At 45.2% G+C, this 25,589-nt stretch overlaps 1 protein-coding gene across 2 annotated transcripts in view; it reads right to left on the bottom strand.

The window, feature by feature from the left end:
* Positions 1–25,589, bottom strand: part of usp33 (ubiquitin specific peptidase 33) — an 85,273-nt gene that overhangs the window by 13,179 nt on the left and 46,505 nt on the right. For both annotated transcript variants that reach the window (XM_078408162.1, XM_078408163.1), the window contains exons 18-24: positions 25,369–25,495; positions 18,423–18,592; positions 16,192–16,273; positions 13,684–13,792; positions 10,898–11,000; positions 7,959–8,027; positions 6,506–6,636 (exon numbers count right to left, since the gene is read on the bottom strand). In XM_078408162.1, the coding sequence (XP_078264288.1) occupies positions 6,506–6,636; positions 7,959–8,027; positions 10,898–11,000; positions 13,684–13,792; positions 16,192–16,273; positions 18,423–18,592; positions 25,369–25,495 (791 nt within the window). The remainder of the gene's footprint in view (positions 1–6,505; positions 6,637–7,958; positions 8,028–10,897; positions 11,001–13,683; positions 13,793–16,191; positions 16,274–18,422; positions 18,593–25,368; positions 25,496–25,589) is intronic.

The following is a 25,589-nucleotide window of genomic DNA, read 5'->3' as shown; positions in this document are numbered from 1 at the left end:
TCCAGCAGTGTGGAGGCATAATGCAATTCTGTACGTGATGTCTAAAAAGGACTTGACATGGTGCAATACATCTTTAGACTTCAGACTTTCCCTAGACACAAAACGCTGGAGTAACTCAGCAGAACAGGTAGCTTCTGTGGCGATCTCTAGAGATGCTGCCTGACCTACTTGGTTACTCCAGCATTTCGGTGTAAACCAGCATCTGCAGTTTCTTCCTACACATTCAGACTTGAGATACAGCGTGGAAACACAGAAAATAGGTGCAGGAGGAGGCCTTTCGGCCCTTCGAGCCAGCACCACCATTCAATATGATCATGGATGATCATCCAAAATCAGTACCCCGTTCCAGCTTTTTCCCCCCATATCCCTTGATTCCTTTATCCCTAAGAGCTAAATCTACCTCTCTCTTGAAAACATCCAGTGAATTGGCCTCCACTGCCTTCTGTGGCAGACAATTCCACAGATTCACAACTCTGAATGAAAAACATGCCCTTTGGCCCACCGAGTCCACATGGACCATCGATCACCCCATACACTAACACTATCTTACACACTAGGAACAATTTACTATTTAACCAAAGCCAATTTAACCTACAAACCTATATGTCTTTGGAGTGTTTGAGGAAACTGGAGCACCCGGAGAAAACCTGGAGGGGGCTGAAGTATCCGTGGGAGACTCAGACCATCGCAGAGAGCATAAAACCTCCAAAAACACAGCAGTAGGGGTCAGGATTGAACCCAAGACCCGGGAAAATGAAAGTACAAGAGCTGAAATAACTCAGCAGGTCAGGCAGCTAGAAGATGAATCTTTTGTGAATCTGTGGAATTCTTGGCCACAGAAGGCTGTGGAGGCCAAGTCAATGGATGTTTTTAAGGCAGGGATAGATTCTTGATTAGTATAGGCATCAAGGACTATGGGGAGAAGGCAGGAGAATGGGGTTAGGAGGGAGAGATAGATCAGCCATGATGGAATGGGAGTAGACTTGACGCCTGAATGGCCTAATTCTGCTCCTATTACCTTATGAACATCTGATAACAGCTAGGAAGAAATTGTCCTCGAATCTGGAAAACACACACCTCCAGATTCAGGAACCATTTCCCTTCCCAGCTGTTATCAGGCAACTGAACCACCCTGCCAACAACTAGAGAGTGGGCCTGAGCTAATACCTACCTCATTGGAGACCTGGAGGGGCAACATTTCGAGTTGGGACCCCTTTTTCAAACTCTGCACTTCAGTGTGTAGACCCATGATGCTTTATGAAGAAGGGTCCTAACCCGACACGTCACCTATCCACGCCCTCTAGAGATGCTGCCTGACCCGCTGGGTGCCACCTTCCCGAGGAGCCGCGGTGCCCACCCAGAGGATCCGATGGCTCGGCTGACCGTGATACCAGGAGAGAGCCGCTGGAGATGTCGGACAGGAGGAGCAAGGGGCGGTTGGAGGGTGAGCCGCGTTAATGCCTCCAGCTCGGCTGCAGGAGGTGCCCCCCGGGACAGAGTTGGCCGGGCGAGGAGAGCAGAGGGACGCTGGTTCACGGGCTGAAGCCGACGGAGGAAGGAGCCTGGGGCTTACCTGGATTGGGAGCCTCTCCAGTAGACCATGCACGCGGGCCGAGCAGACTTTGGAAACGGGGCCAAAACATGGCGGCACCCCCATGTGCAAATATGCAAAATGAATTTCACTGTGCAGTTGCACATGTGACAAATAAAGCACCATCGAGTTAATCCAACACTGTTTTGCTCAAGATTCTAGCATTTACAGTTCCTTGTGACTTTAAAAAATAACTGTTGCCTCACCAGGCACCCAGGTCCTCTATTCCTGCACACCCTTTCTGCCACGCCATTCCCAAGCGAAAGTCAGAATATCAAAGCAACACCTTTATGTGTTAGAGAGACACAAAATTCTGGAGTAACTCAGCGGGTCAGGCAGCATCTCTGGAGAGAAGGAATGGGTGACGTTTCGGGTCGAGACCCTTCTTCAGAATCTTCTTCTTCAGGTCTGAAGAAGGGTCTCGACCCAAAACGTCACCATTTCCTTCTCTCCAGAGATGCTGCCTGTCCCGCTGAGCTACTCCAGCGTTGAGTGTCTATCTTCGGTATAAACCAAAGCATTGCAGTTCCTTCCTACGCCGTTACATTTTAGATAGATACAAAATGCTGGAGTAACTCAGGGGTTCAGGGAGCATCCCTGGAGAAAAGGAAATAGCTGACGTGCTGTGTCGAGAAAAATCGGTAACAGAGCTGGTGTCATTTATTTTATTGAACGTTTCTGGAGAGAATTGAAAAGCAAAGAGAACGTCCTCTACTTATGCATTCCAACTTTACTTCCACAATTCCATACCAGTATCAGTGCGTCACATCTTCACATTTTTAACCCAGGGTCAGATAACATGCACAGGTGAGAGGGGAGAGTGCTTCATTCTAAACATCGCTGGAGCCTGATTCCACTAATGTACAATTAAAGTCCTCAAAGTACTTATACATTCCTGACAAATGATTATTCTCTTCTTTTTTTTAAAATGCAGTAAGATGGTCATAATTTCTACAAAGTGCAAGTTAAACTTAAATCAGTCACAGCTGCAGTTGATATTTATATGCGTATTTTAAAAAATAAATTAATACAAAAACACTCAAGGGATAGACCTGTTGGAAAGAGAAGAGTCACATACCCACAAACACATTCTTTTACATTTATGGAGAATTCCTTTGAGGCACATGCTAAGGAGACTGGTAGTTAATTGATCAACTCAAGGTTGTTACACAAGAGTGATTAGTCAGTCTAACGTGCTTCAGTATCATTTTTGCATCAGCTACATAATTTTTGCCTGGAGAAGAAACACTTGCATTTTTAGTGGAATAGTCCTGAGAAAACACCCAAGAATCATGCATCCGAGTCGAAATCTAAGTTTAGTTTAAGTTTAGTTTAGAGATGTAGCGCGGAAACAGGCCCTTCGGCCCACCAAGTCCCCGCCGACCAGCGATCCCCGCACACTATCCGAAACACACTGGGGACAATTTACAAATTTTATCAAAGCCAATTAGCCTACAAACCTGTACGTCTTTGGAGTAAGGAAGGAAACCGGACGGAGCACCCAGAAAAAACCTAGATTACGGGGAGAACGTACAAACTCTGTACAGACAGCACCCGAAGTCAGAATCAAACTCAGGTCTCTGGCGCTGTAAGGCAGCAACTCTACCGCTGCCCCACCTGAAATCCATAACAATGAAAAGGTTAGTGCACCGGTTTTTGCGTTCTTGATTAAATTGGAAAGTGGAGTACAAAATCCATGGGCTGATGATGATAAAACTATTCTGCTTGAGAGAGCTGGCAAGAGGTGGGAATTCCATCCTGGTAGCTCCATCAATGAGCGTTGGCAAACTTTATGGACCAGCTGGCCATTTTGTTTTTATACAGGTTCGCAGATGTCGCTGAGAGCACTCTAAAGATGTACAGGTTTGTAGGCTAATTGGCTTGGTATAATCGCAAGTTGCCCCTGATGTGTGCAGGATAGTGTGTGCGGGGATCGCTGGTCGGCGAGGACTCGGTGGGCCGAAGGGCCATTTTGCTTGCTGTATCTTTAAACTAAACAATGTGCGTATTTTGTAACCTTACACACCAACATCATGGGTGAAGGGACATTTCAGCAACGATATGGGTAGCACGGTGGCGCAGCGATAGTGTTGCTGCCTTACAGCGCCGGAAACCCGGATTCAATCCCGATTACGGGTGCTGTCTGTACGGAGTTTGTACTTTCTCCGTGACCTGCGTGGGTTTTCTCCGGGATCTTCGGTTTTCTCACACGCCCCAAAAACGTACAGGTTTGTAAGTTAACTGGCTTGGTGTATGTGTAAATTGTCCCTATTGTGTGTAGGATAGTGTTAGTGTGCGGGGATCGCTGGTCGACGCGGATTCGGTGGGCCGAAGGGCCTGCTTCGCACGCTGTATCCAAACTAAACTAAATATGCAGCGGAGGAAAAAAACCATCTATAATGTCTCCTCTCTCCTCCACAAATCCTTTGCTCATGGCAAACTATTTTTTTCAATCATGCAGTCTTGAGCAGATTAAACACAAACACCGACCTGGGTTCAGTGTAGCTGGTTGGGTCAAGATTACAGTGCTGTTGGTGGAGTCTATCTGAAAACCTCCTCAGCAGTGCAGAGAGAGGACAGCTGAGAGACGCCCTGGCACAGCATTGATCGTTTGCCCAGAGGACCACATTTGGAGTATTGTGTACAGTTTTGGTCTCCTAATTTGAGGAAGGACATCCTTGTAATTGAGGCAGTGCAGCGTAGGTTCACGAGATTTATTCCCTGGGATGGCGGGACTGTCATATGAGGAAAGATTGAAAAGACTAGACTTGTATTCGCTGGAGTTTAGAAGGGTGAGAGGGGATCTTATAGAGACGTATAAAAATATAAAAGGACTGGACAAGCTAGATGCAGGAAAAATGTTCCCAAAGTTGGGGGAGTCCAGAACCAGGGGCCACACAGTCTCAGAATAAAGGGGAGGCCATTTAAAACTGAGGTGAGAAGCAACTTTTTCACCCAGAGAGTTGTGAATTTGTGGAATTCTCTGCCACAGAGGGCAGTGGAGGCCAAATCACTGGATGAATTTAAGAGAGTTAGATAGAGCTCTACGGGTTAGTGGAATCAAGGGATATGGGGAGAAGGCAGGCACGGGTTAGTGATTGAGGATGATCAGCCATGATCATAATGAATGGCGGTGCTGGCTCGAAGGGCCGAATGGCCTCCTCCTGCACCTATTTTCCATGTTTCTATGTTAGGACCAGGCACTTTGATAGCACCTCCAACAATACAGCACTCTTGGCATTCCCAGAGATAATTCAAAACTCTGAAGGAGAGTTTGAATCCACAACTGCCTAACTCAGGCAAGAGTGAGAGTAAGAGTGTAAGCAGAGTGGGGAGCATTCCCTCAGCAACCAGAGCAATTTAACGAGTTTTTAAATTGTGAAACATTTAATGGATATAAATAATGGAAAGATATTTATCAATTTATCAATTTGCTAACCAATGGTCAATAAGAATCAGAGAGAGAGAAATAAGGGGAGAGAGAGCACTCGAGAGAGGGAGAGAGAAATAAGAAGAAATAAATATAAAGGAGAGAAATGGGAGAGGGAGAGAAATGGGGATGGGGAGGGAGGGACTATATTAGTTTAGTCTAGTTTAGAGATGCAGCGCGGAAACAGGCCCTTCGGCCCATCAATTCTGCACCGACCAGCGATCCTCACGCATTTTTATTTATTTATTCGTGTCATCACACAGCTGTTTGCCAATAGCGAGCAAATTTTAGTGCCACATCGTTGGCCTCGGCAAGGTCCTTTTCACATTAACATTATCCTACACACACTCAGGACAATTTCTACACTTATACCAAGCCAATTAGCCTACAAACCTGAACGTCTTTGGAACCTGAACACACGGTGAAAACCCACGCGGTCACAGAGAGAACGTAGAATCTAGAACGTAGACAGCACCCATAGTCAGGATCGAACCAGGGTCTCTGATGCTGTGAGGCAGCAACTCCACCACTGTGCCACCCATATTGTTGAAATTTAATATAAATTCCAGAACCAGGGGCCACAGTTTAAGAATAAGGGGTAGGCCATTTAGAACGGAGATGAGGAAAAACTTTTTCACCCAAAACCTTTTCATCTGTGGAATTCTCTGCCTCAGAAGGCAGTGGAGGCCAATTCTCTGGATGCTTTCAAGAGAAGGTTTGATAGAGCTCTGAAAGATAACAGAGTCAAGGGATATGGGGAGAGGGCAGGAACAGGGTAGTGATTGTGGATGATCAGCCATGATCACAGTGAATGGCGGTGCTGGCGCGAAGGGCCAAATGGCCTCCTCCTGCACCTACTGTCTAATGTCTAATTGAGAAAAGGCTGAGACGGGAAATGAGCTATTTCCAGTTGAAGAGGTGGTATGGCAATAACATGTTGCGCTCAAGGGCTTTCTTTGCAAGATGTTATAACTTATGTGAATGCGTATATGGGGTTAACCTGACCTACATATTACGCAGACTCGTGTGTATAATTTTTGTGAGCTCTCAAGAATATTCCTTTACCTGCTTACAATAGCAAGGACAAGGCATTTGCAATTTTAAATTTTTCATCCACAGTGTAGTGCAAAGAAACAAAAAATCAGTGCTTTCCTGAGTCGACTTAACATACTTAATATAGCGTTTTGCTTCATACGCGTACACTTTCAGTGCGTGGGCCCATTCACAGACCAAATCTACATCAGATACCACCCAGAAAACACAATCATCTCTCAGTACAGGCAGACCAGAAACCTATGTCGAATTACTTTACAAAAACAGGGATGACTTTGTGATTGTCCCTAAACACGTACTGTTAATGCCACTGCAAGAATTATATTTGGAAAATATCTCACATCCTGGAATGCTCACAATTCAGCATAATTCATCTCAGTTTCAGTGCTTAACATTTGCTTTAACCATTATTGGACTGGACGGATTTCAACCTCATTTTTTTCTTCTGCGGAAGACGTATCCTGGTGGGCGACGTTCTGCCTCAGAGCGATCTCCGGACCCCCTCCGTAGATCGAGTGCAGAAAATTCCACGTCTCCTCGGAAATTTGGCCGGAATCAGCTCCTGGATTTAGGAAGTTACATAACTCAATTATCAACAAACAGGTCAGATTTTAGTTTAGTTTAGAGACACAGCGCGGAAACAGGCCCTTCGGCCCACTGAGTCCGCACCAACCAGCGATCCCCGCGCACTAACATTATCCTACGCACACACTGGGGATTATTTACAATTTTGTACCGAAGCTAATTAACTGAAGAAGGGTCTCGACCCGAAACGTCACCCATTCTCCTTCTCTACCGAGATGCTGGCTGACCTGCTGAGTTACTCCAGCATTTTGTGAATAAACGTACAAGCATGTATGTCTTGAGTGTGGGAGGAAACCAAGGCCATGCCAATGGATATTTTTAAGGCAGAGATAGATAGATTCTTGATTAGTACGGGTGTCAGGAGTTATGGGGAGTAGGAGAATGGGGTTAAGAGGGAAAGATAGATCAGCCATAATTGAATGGCGGAGTAGACTTAATGGGCCAAATGGCCTAATTTTCTCCTATCATTAATGAAATGATATCAGAGCACCCGGGAAAAATCCAGGCAGGTCATGGGGAGAACATACAAACTCCATAAGGACAGCACCCGCAGTCAGGATGGAACCCGGGTCCCTGGCGCTGTAAGGCAGCAACTCTACCGCTGCGCTACCGTTTTGTCCTCATGGGCCACCCTTTTCAACTCATCCTTAACCCCCCTCCCCGCCCCAGTAAAACCGCAAGCTCTAATTAAGAATGTTTTGAGTGAGATTTTTTGGTTTGCTAGAGACGGCTGATGGTTTTGTTTTGATAATTGTGCATAAGGCTGGGTTCACCGACCCTGTAAATCAACGCAACCTGATTAGTCTGATCACACAACGATCAGTCTGAGGGTCTCGACCCGAAACGTCACCCATTCCTTCTCTCCAGAGATGCTGCCTGTCCTGCTGAGTTACTCCAGCATTTTGTGAATTCTATACTCAATTCTAAGCTTTTCACTCCATCTCTACGCGTGGCAATATACTATACTACACACGATGCTGCCGTAACTCAGCGAGCCAGGCAGCATCTCTGGAGAAAAGGAATAGGTGACGTTTCCTTTTCTCCAGAGATGCTGCCTGACCCGCTGAGTTACTCCAGCACTGTGTGTCTATCTTTGGTATAAACCAGCATCTGCAGTTCCTCGTTTCTACATAATGTTTCAGTTCGTCTGTCCATTTCCCTCCACTGATTCTACGCGTCACTGAGTTCCTCCAGCACTTTATGCTCAAGAATCAAGCATCTGCCATCTCTCGAGTCTTCAGGGTTCTATTAAGTTTAACGAGACTGAAACACTCATGAAAATAGAAAATGTGGACATACCTTGTTTTAAAGAGAGGTGGCTGCTCTTGCCAAAGGCGATCTTAGTGTTATCAATAGGACCAGGATGCTCTAAAACATGAAGAATTAAACTGGTATTAAATTAGCAGATGATCATTATCTACAATAATCAGCTAAAGCATTATGCCTTTTAACGTTCGGAATAATGTTAATAATGTTTTTACCTTGCATTAAACATTATTCTCTTATCATGTATCTATACGCTGTAAATGGCTCGATTGTAATCATGTATTGTCTTTCTGTTGACTGGTTAGCACGCAACAAAAGCTTTTCACTGTACCTCGGTACACGTGACAATAAACTAAATGGATTGTAATTGAATGCTTTATCATCTGATCACTTCTGAAAAGAAGTACCAAGTAGTTTTCCTACTACTACAAACATAATCTGTAAACAGAGGTTTTTGTACTTTTCTCACCTTACCGGGACTGTGGCTGTTATAATAACAACATTTAAAAGACATTTGGACAGGTACTTGGATAGGAAAGGTTTAGAGGGGCGTGTGCTGACTCCAAAGACGTGCAAGTATGTAGGTTAATTGGCTGGGCAAATGTAAAAATTATCCCTAGTGGGTGTAGGATAGTGTTAGTGTGCGGGGATCGCTGGGCGGCGCGGACCCAGTGGGCCGAAGGGCCTGTTTCTGCGCTGTATCTCTAAATCTAAAAATCTAAAAAAAAAATCTGAACACAGGCGAATGGGACTAGCCCAGTATGCTAATCTGAGAGCAAGAACTAGAGGGTGCAGGTTTACTGTGAGCGGGGAAAGATTTAATAGGAACCTGCGGAGCAAGTTTTTCATACAGAAGGTGGTGGGTGTATAGAACGAGCTGCCAGAGCAGATAGCTGAAGCTGGTACTAGAACTTTATTTAAAAGTTATTTAAACAGATACATGGATAGGAAAGATTCAGAGGGATATGGGCCAGGTTCATGTAAATGGGACTAGTGTAGATGCGCATCTTGGCTGGCACAGGCGAGTTGGGCCGAAGGGTCTGTTTCTGTGCTGTATGACGGCTATCCTGGGCAAGTATGCAGGTTAATGAACATATTTGACGCTGCAATGTGGTACTGGGGTGCTTAGATGGGTCGAGTTGCCAGCTCCTGTACCTGCATTCCTACTTCATGCCCATTTACTCTGCTTGTTAATGCCTTGAAGCAGTTCAGACGTTTACTGAAATGATATCTGGAATGGATGAGGAATAGTTGGATCAACTAGACTAGCATCTGCTGGAGTTTTCAAGAGAGGTGATTTGTTTGACATAGGAGCGGGTGTTTCTTTAAGTGGGAAAATCTAGCATTAGTGGGTCACTGACTGAAAATGGGTCATCCATTTAAGATGAGGCGATTTTTTTTTCTCCTTAAACTCTTGCAAGTCTTGGTAACTTTCTTTGTTATGTGATCGTTTTGCTGAACACCTCCGCTCAATCCGCTTGGGCCACGCGATCTCCCGGTTGCCAAACACATTAACCCCCCTCCCACACTTTCTGCCCTGGGCCTCCTCCACTGTTAGGGTGAGGCCCAGCACAAATTGGAGGAACAGCATCTCATATTTCGCTTGGGCAGCTTACACCCCAACGGTATGATATGGATTTCTCTAACTTCAAGTAACCCTTGCTTTCCCTCTCTCTCTCTCCCTCCCCCACCCTATGTTCTCGGACTTATTTCCCTGTCCTTCTGATGAACGTCACTGATTGTATACCTCCTTGTCACCTTCCCCTCAGCTAACAATAAACCATTCTACATTTCCTAATCATCGTCTGCTTTGATCTGTTGTTTTCACACCTTACCCTTCCATAACTCTAGACTCCCACTCCCCTGACTCTCAGTCTGAAGAAGGATCTCGACCCTGAATCTTCACCCATTCCTTCTCTCCAGAGATGCTGCCTGCCCCGCTGAGTTACTCCAGCACTTTGCCTTTCGCTGTTAGATGGTCTTTGACTATTTGTAAGGCAGTTGTAGAAAGGTACTGATCCAGTCTGAAGAAGGGTCTCGACCCGAAACGTCACCCATTCCTTCTCTCCTGAGATGCTGCCTGACCTGCTGAGTTACTCCAGCATTTTGTGAATAAATACCTTCGATTTGTACCAGCATCTGCAGTTATTTTCTTATACTATTAATTGGCAGAGGAGGTTGAGGGCCGGGTATGATGCATTCTTGCTTCTATGTTCTCAATACATTCGGCAGCTCACAAAGCAACCCACGTGAAAACACCATCAGACTGTTTAAGTTATTTTGGGATAAGCACGTGGAAATGCAGGAGGTGGGAGTGGGTAACAGGGATTACACGCAGGCAGATAAGGGCTGCTCTTGGTATCATTTCTGGCAGAGATGACGCTCACGGGACAACCTCGGACAGAGGCGACGGCTGCAACAGGCCTTTATAGCCAGCTGCAGCCGGGACTGGCTAAATGACACCAAGACCGGGCGACTCTTACACATGGACTCAGTGGGCCATGTCCATGCATTGTGTACTTAATCGGGTATTATACTTATGTATGGCAATATTCTTACTGATCTGCATGGGGAAAAAAAGGATTTCACTGTACCTTGCTATGATAATAAAGAACCATTGAATGTTGTGGGCAGAAGGGCCTGTTTCAGTGCTGTTCGGTTCTATGGACACAAAAAGCTGGAGTAACTCAGCGGGTCAGACAGCATCTCTGGAGAAAAGGAACAGGCTGCGTTTTGGGTCGGGACCCGAAACTTCAGTCTGAAGAAGGGTCTGGACCCGTAACGTCGCCTATTCCTTCTCTCCAGAGAGGCTGTCTGACCCGCTGAGTTACTCCAGCTTTGTGTGTCTATTTTCGGTTTAAACCAGCATCTGCAGGTCCTTCCTACACTGTTCTGTTCTCGCAGAATAAAAGTGGAATAAACAATGATCTGATGGCACTCATTTCATCCCTTCAAGGAGGAGGTTCACATACCATGCTCCTTGCCCTTGACAAATCCTTCCCATTCTCTGAACCACTGCATGCTAATACAGTAGATAACAGAGGGCGAGTCTTCTTCTTGGAAAGCTTTGTTTAACTGTTTAAAAAAAAAAGTTGCAATCAGTTTATCAATGCTCTTCACAAACGTGGCAAACACCTGCAATAAACAGTGAATAATACACAGTACAGTGCACAAAAGACTTGCAAGAATTATATGTCTTTCACAAAGTCGTGACATCCTAATGCACGGAATTGCAGAGCAGGCAAGTCCAAGGCATTGGTACAGTTTTAATGTACAAACATTGAAAACAAATATGTACAGCTAGTCAAAAAATGATTGCATAGATTCTGTAAAGATTAACAAATTAAAGCTAATCTTTCACTTTTATTACTGACGTCCCTTGAATTTATTACCAGCAAAGTGAGAGTGAGACCGCAAGAAATGGCAGAGAATTGTGGACGCAGCCCAGACCATCGCACAAACCAATCTCCCTTCATTGACTCCGTTTATACCTCACGCTGCCTCGGCAAGGCCAGCAGCACAATCAAGGACCTGTCTCACCCCGGACACTCCCTCTTCTCCCCTCTCCCATCAGGCAAGAGGTACAGAAGTGAGAAAATGCGCACCTCCAGATTCAGGGACAGTTTCTTCCCAGCTGTTATCAGGCAACTGAACCATCCTGCCAACAACTAGAGAACAGTCATGTGCTACTATCTACCTTATTGGAGACCCTCGGACTTTGATCTGACTTGATTGGACTTAAACTTGCACGAAACAGTATTACGTTTTATCATGTATCTGTACACTGTGAATGGCTCGATTGTAATCATGTGTCGTCTTTCCGCTGACTGGTTAGCGCGCAACAAACTCTTTTCACTGTACCTCGGTACACGTGACAATAAACTAAACTATATTGTCTTTCCACTGACTGGTTAGGACGCAACAAAAGTTTTTCCCTGTACCTCGGTACACGTGACAAGGAACTAAACTCAAACTCAGAAGGAGGAAGTTGGATAGGATAACATAACAAAATTAGTTCATATTCATAGGTGAACTTTACAGCTGAAAGATGGATTCTTATTACTGCACATAACTAGTTTAGCTTCAGTTTTCCTATGGTTAATCATTAAGTAACAGGTCAAAAGACCATGGTACAGCTCAGGGCAGACATGCTATTAGCTGGTTTTACAGTGGAAAGTAAATACTTTTTTAAAGTGTCAGGGGTATTAATGCGGGAAATATCCATGTTTTGTTTTTGTTCCCAGTACAAATAAGATCATGGGGCAAGGCAATTTAGCTAAAATTGAGGTGCTGAATCGGTTTGGACTAGATTTAGCCAAAGGTGTTTTTTGATGGTGAGAACATTTGACCACATGTGTTTCACAGTTGGGCATGGTTACAAAAACAGGCGTGGAAAGTCAATACAGTAGCTAAAATATATACTTTATACATGCAAGACCATAAATTATCGAAACGCACAGTCACAATTAGCCAGTATCACATTTACATGAAGATAGACACAAAAGGCTGGAGTAACTCAGTGGGTCAGACAGCATCTCTGGAGAAAAGGAATGGGTGACGTTTCAGGTTGAGACCCTTCTTCAGACCCGAAACGTCACCTATTTCTTTTCTCCAGAGATGCTGCGTGACCCTCCAGCTGAGTTACTCCAGTTTTTTGTGTCTATCTTCGGTTTAAACCAGCATCTGCAGTTCCTTCCTTCACATTTCCATGAAATGATTATACCACAGAACAATGCTATTAGGTTCATCAGGTGCACACTGGCTCCTTACAAGCACAATCCAGTCACACCCACTGCCGAGCTCTTTACGTGGAGCACAGCAGTGTTTTTCCCCTCGAGTCATTAACAATTAACATCCCACGCTTACTTCTTGAGCTGGGATAACTCTACCCACTGTGCAAACTTATGACTCGATGATCAAGGTCTTGTTTGCCCCAAGGACCTGCTCGCACTAGCATTTTCCATCCTGCGAGCATTAAATTATCAAACTGACCTCCAGAAACTCTTAGTTAATGAAAAATTAAATGTTTAAGAATGTTAATGAAAAATTAAATGTTTAAGAATTGACTGACCAACATGCACTGCAAAAGCTCGACAGATTTAACACTAGACTATTTATGAGACTTATTTAACATGCGTTTGGAAGTGGGGAGGTCAGGTTACAGTCATGAACGACTTTGGTGAGGCCACATTTAGAGTATTGTGTTCGGATTTGGTCACCATGTTACAGGAAAGATGTTGGAAAGCTGGAAAGGATCCAGAGAAGATTTACCAGGATGTTGCCAGGACTCGAGGGACTGAACTATAGGGCGAGGTTGAGCAGGCTAGGACTACACTCCTTGGAGCACAAAAGGATGAGGGGTGATCTTATAGAGGTGTATAAAACCACAGGAGGAATAGATTGGGTGAGTGTTTTGCAGAGTTGGGGAATCAAGAATCAGAGGATATACGCTTAGGGTGAGGGCGAAAAGATTTAATGGGAATCCGAGGGGTAACTTTTAAAAGAAAAACACTGATGGTGGTGGGTGTATGGAACAAGCTGCCGGAGGTGGTAGTTGAGGCAGGTACTATTGCAACGCTTAAGAAATATTTAGACAGGTACAGGGATAGGATAGGTTTAGAGGGATATGGGCCAAAAGCAGGCAGGTAGGACTAGTGTAGATGGGGCAAGTTGGTCGGTGTGGGCAAGTTGGGCCAAAGGGCCTGTTTCCACGCTGTATCACTCTATGACTCTGAGACTGTAACTTCTGTTTTCCTACCCGCACAAACATTTCCAGTTCCATCTTCCTTCTCTTTTCAAGCTTTTCGATCTCAATCTGACAGTGTTGGCAGGTGTAGAGATGGTTAACAGCTGGACCCCCTCCAAACCTGAGAGGAGAGCAAAGCAGAAGTTCATTGTTTTATGAAACTCGTTGAAAGTTGCAAGACAGTTGCACGACAGCACGGTGGCGCAGCGGTAGAGTTGCCGCCAGACAGTGCTTGCAACGTCGGAGACCCGGGTTTGATCCCGACTACAGGTACTGTCTGTATGGAGTTTGTACGTTCTCCCCGTGACCTGCGTGGGTTTTCTCCGAGATCTTCGGTTTCCTCCCACACTCCAAAGACGTACAGGTTTGTAGGCTAATTGGCTTGGTAAATGGAAAAATTGGCCCTAGTGTGTGTAGGATAGTGTTAATACAAGGCCTGCTTCCCTGCTGTATCTCTGAGCTAAACTAATCCAGAAAGAAGCAAAACGTTGCATTTACACTGAACCTGTTTGTTAACAAAAATAAAATGGTGACTGATGGAAGTATTTTTGGAATGCCCTACAGTTATTATTTAGGAATATACTCCAGTTAATTTGCAGACTGGAAGATCACACAAAACCCAGAGGTACATATTGAAATTTTTAATTGAGATCACAACAAACATCAACCATGGGGCGAGGACAGATTAAGGGGTGTGGGGTTGAGGGAGAATCAAAGGAAAGGATAAAAAAAAGTGATCAAGGAATTACATTGCATTATTGCTTTGGAAGGATGTTCAGAGAGACAGCATGAAAACAGGCCCTTCAGCCCATCGAGTCCATGTCGACCATCGATCACCCGTTCACACTAGTTCCACGTTATCCCACTTTCTCATCCACTCCCTGCACGCTAGAGGGCAATTTACAGAGGGCCAACCAACCTATAAAACGGGCACGCCTTTGGGACGTGGGAGGAAACCGGATCACCCAGAGGAAACTCGCAGTCACAGGGAGAACGTGAAAACTTCAGACAGCACCCGAGGTCAGGATCAAACCCGGGTTTCTGGTGGTGTGAGGCAGCAGCTCAACCAGCTGAGCCACAGTGCCACCTAATCTAGGTGTCTTGGGAGTGGACAAGGAGGGTAGCAGTCCAGGCTAAGATACTTTTGGAATAACTTACTCAGAAAATATCTTCCTTGTAGTGGCACGGTGATGGAGTGGTAGAGTTGCAGCCTTACAATGCCAGAGACCATTGTTCGATCCTGACTACGGGTACTGTCCGTTTGGAGTTTGTACGTTCTCTTTGTGACCTGCATGGGTCTTTTCCGGGTGTTCCCCTTTCCTCCCACGCTCCAAAGACATACAGGTTTGTAGGCTAATTGGCGTGGTATAATTGTAAATTGTCCTAGTGTGCGTAGGATAGTGTCAGCGTGCTGGGATCGCTGGTCGGCGCGGACTCGTTGGGCCGAAGGGCCTTTTTCCGCACTGTTTCTCTAAACTATAGACAATAGGTGCAGGAGGATGCCATTCGGCCCTTCGAGCCAGCACCGCCATTCAATGTGATCATGGCTGATCATTCTCAATCAGTACCCTGTTCCTGCCTTCTCCCCATACCCCCTGACTCCGCTATCCTTAAGAACTCTATCCAGCTCTCTCTTGAATGCATTCAGAGAATTGGCCTCCACTGCCTTCTGAGGCAGAGAATTCCACTGTGCCCCACTATAGAAATCGTTTCAGGGTGTAAGGATAATATACCTCGAAGTGTCTGGTCAAATTTCCAGTGACACAAATGATCCAGATGCAATTATTAGCACATTTCACCGAAGGGGAAAATAAGTGGCATGCTGCATCTTTTTACTTTCTGGGAATTTATCTGTGGGAACTGAAAATCAAAGTACTTGCCTTTTATTTAGAATCGGATCACAATTTAGTTTATCAAATTCCACAGGCAGTTTTGAAATTTAAGTTGAAAAACTAAGTGCTGGAGTAACTTGTATAAGAAGGAACTACAGACGCTGGTTTAAACTGAAGATAGACACAAAAAGCTGGAGTAACTCAGCGGGACAGGCAGCACCTGTGGGGAGATGCATTCCTTCTGCCTGTCCCACTGAGTTACTCCAGCTTTTTGTGTCTACCTGCTGGAGTAACTTAATGGGCCAGGCAGCATCTGTGTTGAGCATGGACAGATAACGATTTGGGTCAGGAACCTTCTGTCTGAAGAAGGGTCCCGACCCGAAATAACACCTGTCCATTCCCTCCACAGATACTGCCTGATCTGCTGAGACCCCCCAGCCCCTTGTTTTTTTTTTGTGCTCAAGATTCCAGCATCTTTTGTGTCTCCTTGAGATTTATTTGCAGAATAGCATTATGTAATCAGCCCTCAAGGACTGAATATCCCGATTCCATTAATATTAGGTTTTCCATTTGAAAATATCTGTGCAGAACAATGCCCCGAGTGAGACAGCTGGAACATGAATAGATGTTTAGGAAAATATGAAACCTGCACAAACATCTCTCAGAAACTTGTAAAAGGGTTACCCACCTGCCGTACAAATAGTCCCACACATTCTGAGGCAGCATCACTACCAGGTCGTCTATGTAACCGGCTTTCCGAGGGGGCACACCTGCAACAGACACACATCAGAAGAATGGACACCTCATTGTTAACAGGGTGGCACAGTGGCACAGCTGATAGAGCCACTAACTCACAGCGCCAGAGACCCGGGTTCGGTCCCGATCTCCGGTGCTGTCCTTCAGGAGTTTGCACACTCTCCCTGTGACCGCGTGGGTTTCTTCCCACGGGCCAAAGACGCGTGGGTTTGCAGGTTATTTGGCCCCTAGCAGGTAGGGAGCGGATGAGAAAGTGGGATAACAAAGAATAAGTGCGCATGGGTGATCGACGGCCATCCTGGACTCAGCAGGTTGAAGGGCCTATTTCCATGCTGCATCTCTAAAAACATGGAGTATAGAATGACATGGAGTATAGAATTCACAAAATGCTGGAGTAACTCAGCAGGTCAGGCAGCATCTCGGGAGAGAAGGAATGGGTGACGTTTCGGGTCGAGACCCTTCTTCAGACTGATGTCAGGGGGGCGGGACAAAGGAAGGATAGACGTGGAGACAGGAAGATAGAGGGAGGTCTGGGAAGGAGGAGGGGAAGAGAGGAACTATCTAAAGTTGGAGAAGTCGATGTTCATACCACTGGGCTGCAAACTGCCCAGGCGAAATATGAGGTGCTGTTCCTCCAATTTCCGGTGGGCCTCACTATGGCAGAAGTATAGAAGTTGGGCGGTCATGTTACAGTTATATAAGACGTTGGCGAGGCCACATTTAGAGTACTGTGTTCAGTTTTGGTCACCATGTGAGAGGAAAGACGTGGTCAAGCTTGAAATTGTTTCAGAGAAGATTTACGAGGAGGTTGTCAGGATTTGAGGGCCTGAGCTATAGGAAGAGGTTGAGCAGGCTCGGGCTTTGTTCCTTGGAATGCAAAAGGATGATGCGTATAAAATCACGAGAGGAATAGATCGGGTAAACAAACGGAGACTTAGGCCCAAAGTAAGGGAATTGAGAACCAGATGACATAGGTTTAAGGTGGAGGGGGAAATATTTAATGGAAACCTGGAGTAACTTTTTTTTTTCACACAAAGGGTGGTGGGTGTATGGAACAAGCTGCTGGAGGCAGTAGTTGAGGCAGGTACTATCGCAACATTTAAGAAACATTTACAAAGGTACATGGATAGGATAGGTTTAGAGGGATATGGGCCAAAAGCAAGCAGGTGGGACTAATATAGACAGGATGTATTGGTCAGCGTGGGCAAGTTGGGCTGAAGGGCCTGTTTCCATGCCATATGACTCCATAAAAAAAAGACATGTTGGTCATCTGTATGTAATCTTTCAATTCTTTAAGGGAAAATGTTGAATACTGTGATATTCTGAAGATATTATTTGTTTGAGAACAGTTCTGTAGGCAGAAAGCTTCCTTTGATACCTTGGGCAGTCCAGCATGTCTCTGCTATGCAGCAGACAAAATGTGTAGGAAGGAGCTACAGATGCTGGTGGACACCGAAGATAGACGCAATATGGTGGAGTAACTCAGCGGGACAGGCAGCATCTCCGGGAGAGAAGGAATTGGTGACATTTCGGGTCGAGACGCTTCTTCATACCCAGGTGTCGTCTGTCTATCTACTATTCAGCAGCCATTTTATAAATATTACTGCATTGGTTTCAGGATCAGAAACCCACGGTAGTCCAGGAACGTTGAGGTTAATTGTAAATGGAAGAGCTGGCTGGGATCGAATCTATGGTCTGTAAGCAACCAGTGGGTTATTGGGAGAGTTAATAATTTGAATGAATGAATGAATAAGTTTATTGGACAAGTATGTGCATATACAAGGAATGTGCCTTGGTACTAAGCTCACAAATGACAACAGTTGACAATTAAGGATAAAGCATAACCACATCAAAACAATAAGGATACAACATTACGGTCTAAACATGTGGGTGAAAATAAACTTGAAGGTTTGAAGGTACCGTATGTCTGAAGTTAAGGAGTACCTCTCTCATGAAAGTGATCTTCGTGGGATTTCCTCAGACAACACAAACGAACAAACATACAAAACAGCAAGGAGCGGTACACCATGGGAGCCATCATCAGTGCCATGTGTGTGAGAGAGTGCAGACTGTGAGAGAGAGAGTGCAGAGTGTGAGAGAGAGAGAGAGAGAGAGAGAGTGCAGAGTGCACACATGTACAGTGCACTTTGAGCATGGCCTTACCTCCATGAACACAGAGAAACTCTTTATTGCTGATGGGCCCAGGCTCTGCAAACGTCTTGAATTTGTTCAGCCACTGTCGGGAGATGTAGAATTGGAGCAGGCTTGGCTCCATCATATTCAGCAGATGAGTTACTCGCTGCCTTTCCTTCTGCATGTCTTCGCTGCTCTTCCTGACGAGTGAAAATAGAAGACGCTGCAGCACTGAACTTCACAGCGGCTAGATTTCCCCGAGGTTCTCCCCACCCTCCATTTCATCCTCATTTAATTCATTTCACCACTAAGGATGGCACGGTGGCGCAGCGGTGGAGTTGCTGCCTTACAGTGCCAGAGACCCTGGCGCCATCCTGACTACGGGTGCTATTTGTACGGAGTTTGTACGTTCTTCCCGTGGGTTTTCTGTCGCAGAGGGATTATCTGTGTCATTGCTATGAACACTCAAACACGAAGCCAAAAAAATCATTTAATTTAGTTTAGAGATACAGCAAGAAAACAGGCCCTCCGGCCCACCAAATCTGTGTCGACCAGCAACCACCCTGGACACTAGCACTATCCTACACACGAGGGCCAATTTTACAATTTTACCGAAGCCAATTAAGCTACAAACCTGCACGTCTTTTGGAGTGTGGAAGAAACCCGGAGAACCCAGAGAAAACTCACGCGGTCACAGGGAGAACATACAAGCTCCTTACAGACGGCACCCATAGTCAAGATCACACCTGGGTCTCTTGAGCTGTAAAGCAGCAACTCTACCGCTGCGCCACCGTGCCGCTCTGTCTGGTGAAATGAATTAAATGAACACACTTCTTAATTTGCTCAATTTGCTCATTCAAGGGCCGAATGGCCTACTCCTGCACCTATTGTCTATTGTCTAAGAGAGAGCTAGATAGAGCTCTTAAGGACAGTGGAGTCAGGGGGTATGGGGAGAAGGCAGGAACGGGGTACTGATTGTGAATGATCAGCCATGATCACATTGAATGGCGGTGCTGGTTCGAAGGGCCGAATGGCCTCCTCCTGCACCTATTGTAAGAAAATAACTGCAGATGCTGGTACAAATCGAAGATATTTATTCACAAAATGCTGGAGACCCGAAACGTCGCCCATTCCTTCTCTCCTGAGATGCTACTCCTGCACTTATTGTCTATTGATCCAGAGTGAAAAAATCATAAGGAGATTCCTTCACATGATAAATCTCTCCCCTTATAACATGGGAGTCCCTTGTTCGTAAGTCAGTCCTTTGAAAGCTATCCAATTAGTCTGCCCCTTTTGTTTCCCCCAATGTCCCAAAACAATTTTCTTCTCAATTTACATTTAAATGCAGAACAGGGGAATCAAGAGGACAAGTTTAAGGTAAGAGGGGAAAGATTTAATAGGATTCTGAGGGGTTACCCTTTCCATACTGTGGGTATCCGGAACGAGCTACCAGAGGGGGTAGTTGAGGCAGGTACAATAACAACAGACGTATGGACAGTTACATGGATTGGAAAGGTTTAGAGGGATGTGAACCAAACACGAGCAGGTGGAACCGGCGTAGATGGGGCATCTTGTTCAGCATGGGCCGTAGGACCTGTTTCTGTGCTGTATGACTCCAAGTTCCTTATAAAAAGTTACTATAGACCCTGTTTTGCCTCTTTCTTTGGTGTGTACTCCAAACTTACTCTCCTCCCCATCTACCCAAATAAATGTACTCTGTGCAGATACAGGTTATACTAATTGGGCCAAATGGGAAAAACACTGCAGGAACAATGAATGAGATAGTTTACCTAAATGATGACTAGATTAGGGGGGATTAGCTACAGGGAGAGGCTGGACAGACTTGGATTGTTTTCTCCGGAACGCCGAAGGTTGTGGGGAGACTTGACATGAGTATATAAAATTATGAGAGACGTAGATAGGATAGACGGGTGCTTTTTTTCCCCCGGATGGAAAAAGCAAATACTAGAGGGCATAGTTTTAAAGTGAGAGCGGCAAAGTTTAAAGGAGCGCGAGGGGTATATATTTTTTAATATACAAAAGGTGGCAAGTGCCTGGAACGCGCTGCTAGGGGTGGTGATTGAGGCAGATATGATAGTTGCATTTAAGAGATTTTTGGATTGGCACATGGATATGCAGCAAATGGAGGGTTAGGGATTCCTTGCAGGCAGATAAAGGTTGGTCTTGGCATCGTGTTCGGCACAGACATTATGGGCTGAAGGGGCTGTTCTTGTGCTGTGCTGTTATATGTTCTATGAAATGACATCAGACAATTATCTCACTGAGTAAGGAAAAACACTAACTTTACCATATTTAATATTTCTACTCACTGCTTTGGCTTTTCTGCAGACATGAACAATAAAGAGAGCACAGAAAATGTAACAAATTCATGAACGAAACAGAAGATGGTCTCTATTTAGACTAGCACAGCATGGAAACAGGTCCTTTGCCCCAACTTGCCCACAATGCGATTTATTCACAAAATGCTGGAGTAACTCAGCAGGTCAGGCAGCATCTCGGGAGAGAAGGAATGGGTGACGTTTCGGGTCTCGTCTCGACCCGAAACGTCACCCATTCCTTCTCTCCCGAGATGCTGCCTGACCTGCTGAGTTACTCCAGCATTTTGTGAATAAATCGATTTGTACCAGCATCTGCAGTTATTTTCTTATATTATATTGCCCACAATGCTCCCTCTGCACTACTCCCAACTGCTGAATTTGGCCCATATCCCTCCAAACCGTTCCTATCCATGTACCTGTTCAAATGTTGTGATTGTACTTGCCTCAACTACCCCCTCTGGCAGCTCATTCCATGCACCCACCACCCTCTGTGTGAAAATTTGTTCTCCGAAACTGGTGCAAAAACGTTAGGAAGGAACTGCAGATGCTGGTTTACACAAAATGCTTGAATAACTCAGCGGGTCAGGCAGCATCTCTGGAGATTAGTTTGCCAGATGTACCAAGGTTCAGTGAAAGGCTTTTGCTGCGTGCTATCTAGTCAGTGGAAACAATAGCTGACGTTTCGGGTGGGAACCCTTCCAAACAAGTGAAACGCTTTCTTGATTCCAGTGGGAGGAACTTATCTGGAAGTGCAAGTGAATATTAGGGCTCCTAAATTGTGCACCTTTGGCTGTTGAAGCTCTGTAAATAGTAAATGTCAAAAACAGAAAACCAGGAGAAAGATTTGGCAGAGGAATATTAAATTCCGCAGTGTGCAAACTTTATAGATTTGGTGTTTTAAAGCAAGTGATTGATCATTTTCATAGGCTGCAGCAAAGGAGGAAAATAGCTGCAGTGCGCTAGTTATACAACTACCTACTGCATGCACATACACGATTGGAACCGACTTCAAACCCCACATGTTCCTTTGGAAGTCTAAACTAATCTGATTATAGTTTTGAATATTATGGTAATCACGCAGGTCCCCCGAAGGCATTTCTTTTCATTGCGGCGACGCAGAATTGGATCAGTTTTTAAGCCACAGAGAAAGTGTGACAGATTGCAGTGAATCGGCAAAGAAATATTTCGGAGGCACGAAGGCTTCACAATTATTTTCTGCTTCTGATAGCAATACCGAATTTTATCTGGACTTCAATCAAATTTTTTTCTGCTTCTCAATTTTAAAAAAAGAAATAAATTAACCTTGTTAGACTGGGACAATGCAGCGAGCATCTTAAAGCAGTGACTGACAGCCCAAGAGAATATATAAGACATAGGTCAGCCCACTGCCAAAGCTCACTAAAGTGTGGGCCATCACAGTTGTCAAACACACAATGGAGATATTGAGGCATGTAATAGGAATGGGAAAGGCCTACTTCAAATTCACAGAAGATAAGACGCAACATGCTGGAGTAACTCAGCGGGTCAGGCAGCATCACCGGAGAAAAGGAATCGGTGACATTTCGGGTCGAGACCCTTCTTCAGACTGAGAGTCAGGAGGGCGGGAAACTAGAGGCATGAAAAGGTTCAGCACAAATCAGCACCAACAACCAAGGAAAGATGGAGACCACAATGGTCCATTGATGGCTGTTGAAGCAGTGATAATGAAGGGATATGTGGATGTGAACAATGGAACTGGCAGGACGACCAGGGTTGGGGAGACAGGGAATGCAGGGGTTACTTGAAATGAGAAAAATCAACATTCATGCCGCTGGGTTGTAAGCTGCCCAAGTGAAATATAATGTGCTGTTCCTTCAATTTGTGTGTGGCTACACTCTGACAATGGAGGAGGCCCAGGACAGGAAGGTCAGTATGGGAATGGGAAGGGGAGTTAAAATGTTTGGCAAGCAGGGGATACCCGGGAAATTCACAGATACATGGCCGATTAGACCCATTCAGTATACAGGAGATGCAAAAACTGCAGATGCTAGAATCTAGAGCAAAACACAAAGTACTGGATGAATTCCACAGGAAAGCAGCAACTGAGGGAATGGACAGGCGATGCTTCAGGTCAGGATTCTTCTTCAGACTGTCACCTGTCCATTCCATCCACAGATGCTGCCTGCCTGACCCGCTGAGTTCCTCCAGTGCTTTCGTGTTTGCCAACCAGTGTATAGGTGGGAAATCAGTTCTATCAGTCCCATTACTGTTCTTTTCCTATCTCCTTACACGTAATTTTCACTTGTGGCTTTCTGCTTAAAGCCATGTGCAGGAAGAAACTACAGATGCTGGTTTATACCAAAAATAGACAAAATGCTGGAGTAACTGAGTGGGTCAGGCAGCATCTCTGGAGAAAAAGAATAGTCGATGTTTCGGGTCAGACCCTTCTTCAGACTGGAGACTTGTCTGGCAGCACCTCATATTCCACTTGTGTAGCTTACAGTCCAATGGTATGAACATTGAATTCTCTAATTTAAGGTGACTTACTAAGCCTCCCTCACCCTTTGCCACTCCCCCTCCTTCCCATTGCCCCACCTGGACTCACATCCATTTCTCCCCTCACCCCCACCAGCCTCCCCCTCTTCCATTCCTACATTCCTTCCTTGCATCATCTCTAACATCTTTAGTCTTGGTGTCCCTGGCCTTTGTCCAACCATCTACCCAGCTAAAACCCCCTCACCTGCAACCACCTATCACTTGCCAGGCTTTATCCTGCCCCTCCTCTCTTCCAGCTTTCTGTCCCCAATACAATTTGTCTTAAGACACTCCCGACCCAAAACGTCACCTATCCACGTTCGCCGGTGATGCTGCCTGACCCACTAAGTTACTCCAGCACTGTGTCTTGTGATATTGGTTATGAGATGGTTAGGACTTACAGAAGGGAGAATATCCCTGGTGTTTTTAAATAATGTTAGAACAGGTGCACAGGATCTCGATTTGAAGCTTCATTTAACTGAAAACTTTATTTTGTGACATTGTAACTGGGACGTACGTTAATTTGCCAGCATAGAAAGTCATGTGTGAATATTAACCAGGGCTATTGCCACTAAACCAAGAAGATATGAACTATCCTTTGCAGAAAACAGATGCAAGACGGCATCCAACCCAGGCGACCATGTGCTACTCACACAAGTGGATCGGCATTCACGCATTACAATCTCTCTCCTCTTTTAAACCTCTGCTCCGATAGCAAAATCTCTTACTTTCTTCACGTTATTCCCTTATAATGTATCTATACTGTGAATAGCTCGACTGTAATCATGTATTGTCTTTCCGCTGATTGGTTAGCAGGCAAGAAAAGTGTACACGTGACAATAAAGTAAACTAACAAACTAAGGATGGGCAGGTTTACCAGAATGCTGCCTGAATAAGAGGGTATTTGCAACAACAACAAAAAAAAGGTGGGACAAACTTGGAATGTTTTCGCTGGACTGGAGAGACAAAGAGGAGATGGAAATATCTAAAATACTGAGAGGTATCGAGAGGGTAGACAGTCAGAATCCTTCTCGGGTGGAAAAGTTAAAGACTAAAGGGCATAAGTTTAACGTGAGAGAGGCAAGATTTAAAGGAGATGTGTGGGACAAGTGTTTTTTTTAACACAGAGAGTGGTGGGTGCCTGGAACACACTGCCAATGCTATCAAGGGTGCTGGCGGAGGGCAGATATGCAAGTGCCACTTAAGAGGCTTTTGGACAGAAAGAGATAGATATTTATAGATAGATAGATATCTTTAGAAAGGCTTTTTGACTAGTGTAGCTGGGACATGTTGGCCGGCGTGGGAAAGTTGTGCCAAAGGGCCTGTTTCCACACTGCATTACTCTGTCAGCACATGAATATGCAGGGAATAGGGGGTATGGATCACATGCTGGCAGAGGAGATTGGTTTGACATTGCATCATGCTCGGCAAGGGCATTGTGGGCAGAAGGGCCTGTTCCTATGCTGGACTGTTATGTAAGGTTATTAGGTTTCTTTATTCAAACTTCAGTTCCGTTTCAGTTCAGTTTATTGTCAAGTGTACCGAGGTACAGTGAAAAGCTTTTGTTGCGTGCTAAACAGTCAGCTGAAAGACAATACATGATTACAATCAAGCCATGCGCAGTGTACAGGTACATAGTAAGGGAATAACGTTTAGTGCAAGATAAAGCCAGTAATGTCCGATCAAAGATAGTCCGAAGGTCCCCGATGAGCTTGATAGTAGTTCAGCACTGCTCTCTGGTTGTGGTAGGATGGGTTCAGTTGCCTGATAACAGCTAGTAAGAAACTGTCCCTGAATCTGGAGGTGTGCATTTTCACATTTCTGTACTTTTTGCCCAATGGGAGAGGGGAGAAGAGAGAGTGATCGGGGTGCGACTCGTACTTGATTATGCTGCTGGCCTTGCCGAAGCAACGCGAGGTGTAAATGGAGTCAATGGAAGGGAGGTTGGTTTGCGTAATGGTCTGGGCTGCATCCACAATTCCCTGCTTGGTGCTTGAGAGAGGCTGCGAGTGGCCTGAAAGGACGTTTTTCTTGGGGATTGGTCAAAATCAGGTCTTTTGTGGGAGCACAAATTCTTGGACTGAGAATAAAAGCCAGCAGCTTTCATCAAGAGGCTGAGTTACCTGTAGAAGAGCACATAAGCCTCTGCATTCTGCACAGTCGACTGAGACACCTCCGTTACAGTTTGGTCATCAAATTCGTACCATCGGTCGTTCAGGTCATTTAGGCAAAAGGCAGTGTAGTGGCCACCTGCCGTTAGAGAGAAGGGATAAATATAAACTTCAACAAACGCAGAGCATTTTTAACGACTGATTAGACTGAAAAGAAACATACAATAAATGAG

The sequence above is a fragment of the Rhinoraja longicauda genome, chromosome 11 (assembly GCF_053455715.1).
Source record: "Rhinoraja longicauda isolate Sanriku21f chromosome 11, sRhiLon1.1, whole genome shotgun sequence".
Lineage (NCBI taxonomy): Eukaryota > Metazoa > Chordata > Chondrichthyes > Rajiformes > Arhynchobatidae > Rhinoraja > Rhinoraja longicauda.
Note: the sequence above shows the minus strand (reverse complement) of the source record. Positions and strands in the feature narration are given on the sequence as shown.